General features: G+C 31.5%; 2 protein-coding genes across 2 annotated transcripts; both read left to right on the top strand.

Annotated features, from left to right (window-relative positions):
- The first annotated feature begins 3630 nt into the window (after positions 1-3630).
- Positions 3631-4481, top strand: LOC134278634 (melatonin receptor type 1A-like). The gene is made up of 2 exons (XM_062760934.1): positions 3631-3664; positions 3757-4481. Exons 1-2 carry the CDS (start codon positions 3631-3633, stop codon positions 4479-4481), a joined length of 759 nt encoding a protein of 252 aa, XP_062616918.1.
- Positions 4482-10269: 5788 nt separating this feature from the next.
- LOC134278633 (uncharacterized) lies at positions 10270-12903 on the top strand. The gene is made up of 6 exons (XM_062760933.1): positions 10270-10338; positions 10596-10689; positions 11731-11774; positions 12045-12114; positions 12536-12591; positions 12814-12903. The coding sequence occupies exons 1-6, from the start codon at positions 10270-10272 to the stop codon at positions 12901-12903; spliced, it is 423 nt and encodes a 140-aa protein (XP_062616917.1).
- Positions 12904-13466: the final 563 nt, after the last annotated feature.

Genomic DNA, 13466 nt, shown 5'->3' with positions numbered 1-13466 from the left:
TATCAAACTTCACATGTTGATGCATACTGATGAGAGCTATTTAATGGCATCACCATTTTTGACTTGGCTTTCCTTTTGACCTTGACCTTAACTCTTTTTATCTCAATTTTGGCTCTAACGAGAGTTAGTTATTGCTTAGCACAAGGTCATTTGGAAAGATCAAGGTCACACGTACTAGTATTCCTTTACAGTCTTTTTCCTAGCGAAACATCGTTAGTTGCTTCTCTTGCAAGGTTTTTTACTTGTATATCTTTAGTATGTGGCTTTTGTCCTCGACTCAAGGTTACGTCTTCTAGTCCGTAGCTCTAACGGAAGACCTATTCGTTGCTTTGCAACGAGCTCGGCTCTAGTTTGACTTACTTATCCCTTTTAATTATGAACTCTTTCAGATATTAATTCATTTTATAACCTTATTCAGGGAGATTTTAAAGATACATAAACAGTAACCACATACTTATCTTTAGGATAAGTGTTACATTTCTTTCTCTTTTTCAATAATTTTCTAGTCTTGATTCACATTTTCAATAATAGCACCATAATAAGTAGCTTGTTTCTCACATCTCACAATATATGAAAGTAAGAGTTTGTCTGAGCATGTTGAGTGAGTTTAGACAGATGGGCATATAAGATTACTCAAACATGTCACCATAGAATGTGTTCATATTTTACTAATTAAATGACATAGTTTTAGTAATGATGTTCTCAATGCCATTCTACAGCTGTTCTAGTCATCAACTAATATTGAACTATGGAGCTTGGTGTTAAGAATTTATTAAACGAATTTGAGTTATGTACGGAAAATCTCGATCAGACATTACAAAATGGAAACACTGAACATATTCATTTCCGCTTACATAGATTTTATCTATTTGTATATGGATAAAAACATGATAAACAACGTTGCACCTAGTTAGAATAATCTAACTGTGTCTCGGTACAGGCCCTCACCACAGTTAGAATACGTCCCATATACTTGTAATGTAGCAAATCGGAGCGGATCCGCTCCGAAACGATTTGAAGAATATAAAATGATTTGCACTGGGAATAACTACCAAAATAATCAAAACAAACCTTCTTGAGATTGCTTATGCCTTTTATCCCAAAAAATAATCCATATAAATACGAAAATCCAATTAATTTTCTCAACGTTTTTCTCTCGATTCAAATTACCGGCCATGTTTACATTCGGAACTCTCTAGATTGTTCCAAGTAAATGCACTATGCGAGTTATCGCCCGTGTTTCTTTCTGCTACATTACGAATACACGGAACGAATTCTATCGTTAAACGTTGCACCTTACTTAGACAGTCCCGAGCTTTTCCTGTAATAGAAACCAGACGTTAAAAAGATGTGGCAAACAAACCACTTATTTTTATCTATGAATAGCGAAAAATGTATTACATAGACAGAAAAAGTAGTAAAACGTGCCACTTCTCTCATTTTTTGATCAAATAAATCGCATCCAAACGACCTGTGTTGAAACTGAAAGTATTTTCTTCTTTTCACTTCCGTCATAACGTCATACATGCGCAATAACGGTATATAGAATATTTCGAAGATTGAACCCGATTACTATTATGCTTGTGACTCGTGAAAACGAATTCTTGGCCGTCTCTGCATTAAATATTCAATTTATAATTCAAACCATACCTATAAATGTTCTATTAACGATAGTTTTAAATAATTAGAGCGATTTTTGCACTCAAATCATAAAAGTATAGATGTTAAAAAGATTTTTCAAATAATCATTTTTCAGCAAATTTGGTTTAAAAATGTGAAATTTTCTTGTATGATGCCCGTTGCCCTACTTAATTTTTATGCCATATAAGGGAGAGACTGTTGGAAAATAACGTGTTAATTTTAAAAAGAAATCTGTAGTTAGAATATCAAGCAGCAATTTATTTTTACTAGTAATGAACTTGATAATTTTGAGCTAAATATGTTTAATTCGCCCTAGAAAGTAATATTAAGTGGATCAGCAGATTAAAAAATAATTAAACCGTTAAACAATCATATTTTCTCTTTAGCTCATATGTTAAAAATTTTCTTTTGCTTTTAATTTTAGAAAGGTAGCATAAATATCTTAATTACTGCATTTCCACATTTTCACGAGGCAATGTCTATTTTTAGTAACAATCCTTTCAAAAGGAGGCCCGGTTGATCCCGAAATTTACATAGATCTGGAAAGGAAAAATACTTAGTTAAGATTCTGAGAAGTTTCAAAAAAATCTGTAGTTCCGTTATTTTTTTAGCATGGTATGGATCTTTACCTTAAGATGAGTAATTCTTTGAAATGACAGTTTTCATTTTAAAAAGCATTTAAAAATAAGGTAAGTACGAACGAGGGGTTATTAAAAAGGCCGTGGACTGAGGCTATAAAATTAGTACTATGTAGTCTGTGCTTTCAAAATTTATAAGATAAATTTATAAAATAACTAAAAATAAAGATATTTTGAAAATTTTAGCTTGATGAGTTTATTATTTTCCAAATTATTAAAAAATAAAAACGACATTATATGATCACCCATTTCATAACGTCCGACAACGTCATTGTTTTTCAATATCCGCTTCTTCTACCTCATACACTTATCTTGATGAAATTCCCTAGAGCTGAGTAAGGACTTAAACCCTCTTGTTTATATGACTTTACAATGTCATGAAAAGCGGCCTTCAATACATACATGTATAATATTGCAAATTGATTTATACCTTGGGAGAGGTCCTCGCTTGTTTATTCCATTATATTTTGCTTTCTGGGGTTCAATATCAACAACACATATTCAACGTCATTTTTGACGTGATTAATTTTTCACACCTTGACTACAAATCGACATAAACTGTGCATCCCCTTTCTCTCTGAATTTAATTTGGCATTAAAAAAACAAGTACTCTGGATGCATACTATTTCTCCGTAATCAGTTTAAACATTTCCTAGGTTTATATAATTTTTTTCAGAGGCAAAACTTTACAGAATGTTGAAAATAAAACCCGTGCACCCTTTTGACGTCATTTTGTCAAGGCTTAATTTGTTTGGTCACTCCATGCTAAATTTTCTACAAATTTTCAAAAAACTTCCAGAATTAGGTATGAAAATATTTCATATTTTATGGAACAATACTATCCTAACACATACCTTAATTAACGAGATTTTTGGATGCCAAATTTTCATATCTTAAGAGTTTTTCTCAGTTACACTTCGGTCGAGAAAACGTCGTGTTCGAGGTTGCGCCTAGACATATCATTGCTTACAAAAATATCACTAATTTATTAAAATGATGAAATTTATGATTCATGGTTAATTATATAGATAGAAAAGATGATGATAACTAGATCTTTTAAAATTCATGGATATACATATGGCGGTCCACGCACTATTTGACCCCCTCGTACATGAGACGTTTTCATTCATGCTCTAGTAAATAAAATCTGTAGAAAACTAACCCTTCCCCCGATTACACGATGATTGATAAAAATTTGCTTCCATAACAAAAACTGTTTCAAGAACTGTCGAGGGGAAATTTGACTTTGTTATCACAATAAACTAAGACCGAAAATAAATCATGCTTTGATTTATTATACGGATCTTAACTTTGTTTCTCACTTGCAAAGCAATTTCTTTGCCTTTGGGAAATGAGGATTAATGACAATGCGTCTCGTGTTGAATGTAATTTTAAATCCGATACTCATTTTAGTTCAAATCACAATTCTCTTCCTAATTGTTGGAGTTTATGTGGGTTTTTTTTTACTGTTTATTAGGTAAATTAGAAGGAGAGAAGTTCTTCCTTGCCAATCCAGGACTGTGTCAAGTGATCGCCTATCTCTGCACTATTTCGTGCATCAATTCCCTAGGCTCAATAACTCTCATGAGCTTTAGTCGCTTCATTTTCATCTGCCATAACAAATACTACGATACCATATTCAGAAAAAGCACTTCTATCACCATGTGTGTTGGTCTTTACCTGACCGGTCTTCTGATGGTCCTTCTGAATTTGGCGGGAATTGGTGATCACACTTATGATCGAAAGAGCCTTGAATGCATTTGGGACAGGATGGCTACCTACTACTACACAGTAGCACTCTCTGTTGTTCTTGTATGGATCCCCGTAGTGCTAAATGCGTTATTCTACTTTAGTATTTATTATAAAGTCCACAAGAATGCCAACCAAATTATGGATCTGACTTCATCGAAACTGAAGGGGAAGTCGGTCAGCCTAGCGCGCACTTTGTTTCTGATTTATGCCATTTTTGCGGCATGTTGGGTACCATACGCAATCATTATTGTAGCTGACAAGGAAAATTCATTTCCCCATGAAGCACATTTGATTATTACGACGTTTGCTCACTTGCATCCATCTATTAATGGGCTGGTTTACTACAAGACGAATAAAAAATTCCAGGATGCATTTAATTTACTGTTGAAATTGGAAAAGTGTTCTAGAATCATTAAAAGAAATGGAATGGTTCAAACAGATTCAACTTGAACAACGAATGCATTGAATTATAAGAGTTTTCCATCAAGACGTAGTAGAGTGTTTCAGAATAAGTCCATATTTGTATTCAAAAGTGAAATGCAATCTCTAGAATTGTACGCACATGTAATTAGGATTAATAAAGTTATTAAGTACTCTGTATCTTTCAGTTTTAGGTTTTCATTTAAATTGTGTATTTAAGAATTACTTTTATATTAAATAAAGTTTAATGTATACTCAGTAATAAAAAAAACAATAAATATGTAATGATTGCTCTAATGAAATCTCTTAAAATAAAAACAAAAAAGAAATCCCATATATTCATTCAGTCAGACGTAGGCTATATAAGGCAGTCTTTTTTTTCTCATTTTTTTTAGATGAAGGGCTTCTGAAAAAACTACATGTATATATTATATAAAACTATTATTTATTGAAATAGAGTATGTTATAATAGTTAATTAAATATGGAGATATTGAACTGTCATGAGTTCTTTTTAGATTTTGCAGGGTTGAGAAGGAAAACAATATCAATCAGAAATAATAAATAAGTTTATTAACACAAATAAAAAAAATTATATTCAATAACACTCACTCACTCTCACATACCAGCTCACACACTAAAATGAAATTGATATGAACTGTTAACTCAGTTTTAACCAAATCTGATACTTTACATAATAACGTTTAATATTATAAGCAACAAAGTTGATTCAATTAGTATCAGATCTTAAATCAAATAATAATTCAACGAATTTTGTCTTTAAAAACTAATAGTTAGAAAAAGCTCAATTGATTTCCAAAAAGAATAAAATGTATATTCAAATTTTAACCTGTTTTGTTATTTGCTACTGAAAGTTACTCAGAGTTCACAAAATTCACAAATTAAGGAAAATACACCAGTGCGCTCTCGCCATACAAGTACGTCTACGTCACATCAAGTTCCGTGGTCCACAAAATGGTAGTTCCTAAACTGCAGAGCCCCGGGTCTTAGCCTCTCGCTCCTAGTTATCCTACCACGCCCTTAACAGTGTCGACATCGGATATGACGCACGTGGCCCTCCATACAACACTCGTCAATAAGCCTCAAACATCTAGCGCTCGTCAATAGACCCTCAGCACGTCCAATAAGCTGTAAATTGCCTCCAAGACCCTTACACACTGAAATTAATTTATTTTTACAAAATCCTAACCTAAAATACATCTGACACCGGAAATTTATACCAGCAAACAAACTATATACATTACTCGAACACTCTTACCGGCTAGAACTGCACAAACACGCTGCAATAATCCTCCTGACAAGTTATATGGCTACCCGTTTACATACAGTGCTATATCTCACTGGAAATATTCGCCACTTGTATAAGTCATGCCGGGGAAACTGCAAACGTGGCACACCTCCGCCTGGTCACGCTACCGGACACCAGACTAGCTCTCACCAAACTAATCAAACCGGTCCCTTTATATACTCCTTACCAAACAATCTCCAATGTATGGAAACCCATTAGAACAAAATTAAAGTAATATATACAGAAAATAAAACAACCTCTTCACATGAACAATATTCAAACTCAAAAGGCAAGATCAATAATCCATAAAACAATACAAAATAGGAGCCGAGCAAACACAGACCTCCAAAACATCAGAGGTAGGATCAGGTACCATAGAGGACTGGGCATTACCTACCGACAGGTCACACCCGCCGTTTACTCCTTGTCATGATCAGGAAATAACGGAAAAATCCGACGCCAATCCAGTGTATAAATAATAAACTAACAATAGGTATGAAAAACGTAGTTGGCATTTGACGAAATAATAAATTGTATTTGCTGACAAGGTCATTGTATCGACCATAGAACTTACGAAATGATGACTTTAAACGAGACTGCTGATATTCTTCTTTCATCAACATGATTATCAATAATTTACCTCGTTTTAGAAATTGTTCGTACGTAGAGCTTTTTAGTATCAAATCAACTGAGATATATAAACTCTGTATGCAGGTGATGAAGGTATATTTCTGCATAAGTAAGGGAAGGTGGCGATTGAAAAGTAACGGTCATCCCGTTTCTCATAGAGCTTGGTTATTAGATTATCATTAATGTCTTTTACGTTAAACATCCAAATATGAAACAGATGTGTTAGATTCTGTTGTTTCTTTTATCTCAAGCTCAATGTTGTATCTTTAGTTCACCAGGATACGTCGTATCGAAATAAGAATGGAAATTACTATTGTTAATTGACAGGTCGTCGATATATCAAACAATAAATATCAGGAGCAGTCTGAAACATCAGAGAGGAGATCATGTGCATTTTAAAAGTAAGCATCCCCTATCGACCGGTCACATGGCCTTGAGTTTCTTGATCGGGAAAAATGGGAAGATCCGTAGAAATTCATGTGGAAAATAATGACTTAACAATTAGTATGGCATTCGTCCATACGCATTTCAAATTATTAGTAGATTGTACCTGCTGACAAAACCATTGTATCGACCATGCAATTGCAGAATGATAACTTTAAATGATACTTCTGTTTTGTATCAACAACTTGTTTGTTATTAACACCTCGTTTTAGACATTGTTTGTACGAAGAGCATGATCTTATGTTTTGTAAAGAGTCAACTTACAGACAAAAGTCCCATTTAAAGGTATAATGCTACATTAGGAAGGGAATCGAAGTTGACGATTGAAAAGTTGAAGTCATCATGTTTATCATTAGGTTTTCATGATAGGATACCATTAATGTCCTTTTCTAGTAAAATATCTCAATCTGAAGCAGATGTGAAAAATTCTGTGTGGTATCTTTTATTTCAGCCCACTTGGGTATATCATGTCGACATATGAACAAAAGCAACTATTTTTAATTGATAATGCATCGTCGATATATCTAAATGTCTAGTTGGCGGCTACGGGAAGCGTTTTCTTCTTCACATGTATAAGATGTTAGAGAAACTTTTCATCATATATACGAAATTAAGTCTACGAACAAGTCTCTCTAATGCACAAAGACATGGTATTATTACACTTTTACCAAAAGGTGATACGCCAAGACAATACTTAAAGAATTAGAGCCAATAACTTGTAGTTGTAATTTTTCTAATTTTTTCAGAATCTGTCGTTGAACAACCTCCCAATACTACCGAAGCATATTCATTTTGAGGCGTATGAATGACGTATACATAAGTGAAAGAGTTTTTCGATTTATTTTGAATTTGAGTTTTTCAAAAGACCCATTTTTGTATGCATTTGATAGTAAGGTTTCAATGTGGGACGAACAACTTAAGTTATATAAAAATGTTATTCCTAAATGTTTGTGGGTTTTGAGCGTATTCTAATTGGTTACCCTGGAAAGGAAGCTTAGGGAGTTCTAAATTATTTTTTGTTAAAAAAAAATACTTTCGTCTTGGAGGCATTAAATTTAAGTAACCACTTTTTGACCACTCTTCTGAAGATTTAAGATCATCATTTAACTTACTTTCAATTGATTTTACACTTTTAGAAGCATACAGTAAGCTGTTGTTATCAGCGAAGAGTCTACAAAAACTTGACATTTTATCGGCGATATCATTCACATAAATTGAAAATATCAAGGGACCTAACATCGAACCTTGAGGTACCCCGGCCTGTAAAGGTGCCGGTAAAGATAACAAATTCCTATGCATCACTCTTTACATTCTGTTAGGTTTTGTTGACCCGATTCACGAGCATCTTATAATGGCAAATGTCTGAGTATAGTGTATTTTTGTATACAATCACGATGATTTTAACAAAACAAATTAACAAATGACCGATGACAAAGTAAGTAAATCTAAAAGTTCTATCATCAATGGAAAAGCCGCTGGCGATGATTTCAAAAAGCCTTCACTTTTATTTATCGTGGAAAATGGGTTTTTATAGAGTTGAAAATTTTAACGCTGTGATTTTCATTTTTCCAAATTCCTTGGATTTTTCAAGTATCCACATCTGATTTTCACCACTCAAATATATTGATACAATAATTTTTTGTTCATTTTCATTCTATTTAAAGTTAATTTTTTTTCTATCGCTTCTTTGTTCTTACCCAATTCCTTGTGCCAAGCATAAAGAAAATTTTAATTGATACATTCTTGTTTTCACTTCTTCGATAGCTTTAATTTTAAGATATTTAGATCAATAAGTTTCACCATTCTAGAAATGAAATTCGTATTCTTAAGGAGATTTTAACCTTGCTTTTGAGCAGATTTGTAAATTGGTCCTAGATTTCTAAAATTCTGCTGTGCGTCATATTTACGTCCATACATTTGATTTGGATTCTACAACGCAAATCAAAACATATTCAATGAAAAATTCGTAATAAAATTTTATATAAGTTGGATAAAGTCAGGAACTTTTTTTAAGAGAGGGGTTTTGAGAAGAAAATAATCTTTTTTCCCTTTTGAAGTTTTTAGAATTCTGATATTTTTTCCAGAGAGCTATTCTTTGCAGTGAAATATTTGATAGTTCTTCTGAAATATTTATTAAATTATTTTATGTTTTTTTTTTCATCAGACTGTGTCAAATAAATTAAAAATATTCTGAAAGTCTATGAAAATATGTGCCAATTATAACGTTAAAAATCAACACTTTTTGTGATGTCTAAAAACGTATATCATATAGAACCCCAACTTTTGATTTACTATTCTGAATATAAAATGTAAGATAACTTTGATATTTTGGCTTTTTTTAATTCAACAAAAGCTAAAGACGTTGATAAAACTTTTTATTTGCCTGTTATTTTTTTTCATTGCAGAATGGTGAAATAATTGATTGTGAGAAACACTTTAACTAAATCTTCTCTTTTGTCAAAATTTTAAAGTGTCTTTTAAAAATAGAGCTATAGTATATTTATTTCGATGAAAAAATGAAGGAAAATCTTTAATAATGCGATGTTTATATTCAAACAGGTCTTATTTGATGTACTGTGCGAAACAAAGTAATGTTTGACCCACATACTTTTGATTTTGAATCAAACTATGTGTGTATGTACTAGCAATATGGTGGAAATTTTTTTTTAGGATTTTAAATATCAGTATCCGACCTCCTTATGTTCATAAAAGTGTATAAATATTTTTTATTTACCTGGGGCAATCGCATTCTAAAAATAGCACTAAATTTAACTTTCGTTTCTTATACCGCTTAAGGATGGTGAATGTAAAATTAGTCTCCTTTAACTAATGTAAAATATATTAAAGCGCATACCTACTTTTAAAAAAGAAACAAAACAAAGCTAGAAAAATAACACTTTTTATATATAATTAAATCATTATAAAAATCTATATGTCCCGTCTAGAAATTTTCAATGATTTAAAAATAGATTTTGGGGAATTTTTGCATTAAGAATATCTGTATCAGTGTGTGTTTAAAATTTTAAATTGTTTAACTCGTTCATGTATTAATTATTTCTAATAAGTTCCTTCATCGCTTCGGGACAAATAGGAACAAACGTTTCTTGATATATATAACACCTCAGCAGATAAAAAGGCCTCTGTGCATTCGCTAAATTTAGAAACATATAAATCAAGAATATTGTTAAGAATTATTTAATAATAAAATAAATAATTATAAAAATAAGTCGACTTTGTATTTAATTGTCGCAAATTATTATGCATGATTAATTTCTATATATTAGTAATAAAAAGCATTAAAACATAAATCTCTATTCAAATTAGGAAAAAAGAAAATCCCCTTACCTAAATTTAGTACTGCTGATAAAGGTACAGATTCGGACCAAGAGAGCTCTTCCTCAAATAAAGCTTCTTTTTACTAATATACAATTACAAAGATGCTGCATTTACAGGAATATATGGAAATTCTGGTTTGGAACAATGTAAACATTGTTATAAATGTACTGGTAAGGATTTATTTAGCTCTTTATAGTAGTTTATATTAGATAGAAATTTACTACGCAATATTATCATTCAAACCGAAAGAAGAGAGTTGAAATGGGTGACGTATTTTTTTTCTTAAATGAATAGATGTTAAAAATTTGAACATTATTATTTGCAAAGAATCTCTCTCTTTCTCTCTCTCTCTCTCTCTCTCAATTTGAAAATATCGTATTTTAGGAAAATAAGCAGAAAATCAAATTTAGATATATCTATCTGACAGAAAATCTTCCATGCAGTCTTCTCTTTGTCTCGTTGGAAGAATAAGAAGTTCAGAGAAAAGAAATCAAATTTGTGTGAATGCAATGTCAAACAAGGTAATTAAATTATAAATATTTTTTATGTGTGATTATATAACGATAAACATTAGAGGTGGGAAAAGATGCCAAGTAGGAGTAAACATTGCTTGTCTACCGATCTCACCCGCCGATTTCTCCTTGTTATGATTTAGCAAATCCAAGCATTTGATTCGTCCTCTTAGCTTGGAGATGATGGCGTTTGTATTGCTCCAAATTGTATTCTTTCAATAATGGACTTTCGAGCTCAATTACTGTTCACTAACTTCAAAATTAATGGTTAATTTACTCAAACGTTATCAAAATATCTAAATGATGAACTGAAGGCCAAATCACGAGACTTCTTTATTTAGTAGATGTTTAAAAACTTCTTCATATGAAGATAGGTCTGCTAAAACGAAATTCGACTTCTTTTTTACCCTTTCGAGGAAAATGATGTATATATTATCATCCCTTTATAAAATTGTTTCACCAGGGCAATTTTCAATTTCTTTTGCATTTACATCTTCAATGCAGTGTTCTTTATTTCAAATAAATCTGTTTACTTGTTTACTGAAAATTTCGTTATTGAGTTTACGGGTCCTGATGATCCGCCTGAAAGGTACTTAAACAAAGTGTCAATGACACTACTCTTAATAATAAACTTTTTTCAATGTAGAGTACGTGACTAATTTTGTTTTCCTATACTTCACTATTTACATCTCGTATACAACACTACAATCAACCAGTTTAAATAATTCCTTTGATTGTTTTAGAAGCAAATGTAAAACCGAGAAGAAACAAAATAAATATCATTCTACATGCAAATTAGCAATCAATGTCACACCTCATAATAAGGGGGTTCAAAAAGTATCCTGAATTGTCAAAGCAGGTTTATTATTACCGTATTTGTGTCCGCCATATTTAACGTGGTTTCGATGCACAAAAAAAGACCTTAAATCGATTGTTTATTATTGAAAGAAACACATTTTCAGATAATCGATCATCCATTATTTGATATTTTCCCTTTTATAAAGAATGAGGTTATAGCTTTTATATGACCTTTTATATCTGATGTTGCAGTTGGAGACATTTGGATTCCACCAAAGGTGCAAATAAGCAATGCGGTAAGTTTCATTATAAAAAGTATATTTAGAAATTTAAAAAGATTAATTCTAAAACCAGAATTATGAACAATTTTAAGTATGCAATATATCTTTTATATAATTTTGAATGTGCTTTGAAGATTCAAAGTATATCCTTCCTAATTACATAGAAAGCATTTTAAAAAAACTCAAATGAAGATATTTCACATGAAGAATACCGGTATATCCTTTGCTTCAAGTTTTCAATGATTTTTTTCTTGTGAATGTTTGTAATTGTTTTGTTATATACAGGGAACTCAAACGTACGATAATGAAGAAGATGAGAGAATTGCTTCCATGGATATGTTTGGTTCAGACTTAGGTCAGTCTATTTACTTTAGGAAAGTATTTAACATGTGAACTAAGCAAAAGCCAAATGTTTTAAACATAAACGATACAATTTTTTTTTTAATAATACCGATGTTAATCTTTAAGAAAAGATCAGTAGAGAATATACTAGCAACTGGGCATTTTACTGAAACATTTTAAAGTAATTTGTAAGGATTCATTAGAAATTAGACCAAATTAGCATGTTAAATACATGTAACATATTTATTCATTCTTTTTAACCTGAAGGTCAAGTGTGCTTTTCTGTTCACATTTTGTCCGGCGTCTGACTGCAAACTTTTAAGTTTTCGATATCTTCATGAGAACAAATGGCCAAATTTCAAACAAATTTGCTATATGTATTGTATCTTAGTTCAGTGATTTTTTTCTTCATTTTTTAAAAAATTCTTTTTCAGACTTTTGGGATTTTGAAATTTCAACAATTCAAGCACAGTGGCCCAAAGAGACAATTGTAAGTATTAACATTTAAAACAATGTATAGATAATATATGAAACATTTCCAATATTATATTTTTAAAGATGATGGTGTTTGCAGAATCATTAGAGCAATATTTACATTAATTGGGTCTGTGGGGAGTTTCTATCATGCCGGTATACTTATCATTAAAATCAATATAAGAATAAAACAGTAAAAAGCTTATTAGTAATGTAATATAATGAAGGACTCTTTTAGGATGATAGTGGGAGCCAGGATGAAGCAGTTGCAGTAGAAGAGGGTATGTTTTCTTTGTATGAAATGTTTGGCGATTTCCATACAATGTAAGAGAGAAATAGCGTTCGCTATAGGGAGAGGGCGATTTAAGGAGGCTGGGGGTCAATAAATTAATCACAAATTAGCCACCGGATTTTACTTAGTTTTTTAGATATGGTATCTTAAGTGGTCAACTATCATAAGGCAAGGAAAAATTTCAAAAATTTTAGCTTTGAAATTTGATCATTTTCTATATCTTTATATGGAGCTCTTCTTTAAAAGGAGATCGAAATAGTCTGAAAATAGCTGCCACCCCCCCCCCAGCCTCTTTATGTTTTTAGAACTTGTGCCCAATCCGATTGTGTGTGTGTATATATATATATATATATATATATATATATATATATATATATATATATATATATATATATATATATATATATATATATATAAAGCACTAAAAAACCAACAACAATGTATATCCTAAATGTCGGATCTACCAAGTAGATACAAGGTCACGGATGGAAATTTATATAAAGCACTAAAAATAACCAACGACACGAACAATAAAAATTGTCAAATTTTCGGGACGCCCTGTCCCTTCCTCAGGACAAAGAAAAAAGTTAAAAAGTCAT

The sequence above is a fragment of the Saccostrea cucullata genome, unplaced genomic scaffold (genome assembly GCF_032062105.1).
Source record: "Saccostrea cucullata isolate Sc308-1 unplaced genomic scaffold, CSIRO_AGI_Scuc_v1 ctg6542, whole genome shotgun sequence".
NCBI lineage: Eukaryota > Metazoa > Mollusca > Bivalvia > Ostreida > Ostreidae > Saccostrea > Saccostrea cuccullata.
The sequence above is the reverse complement of the archived record's forward strand: the minus strand, read 5'-3'. Positions and strand labels throughout refer to the sequence as shown.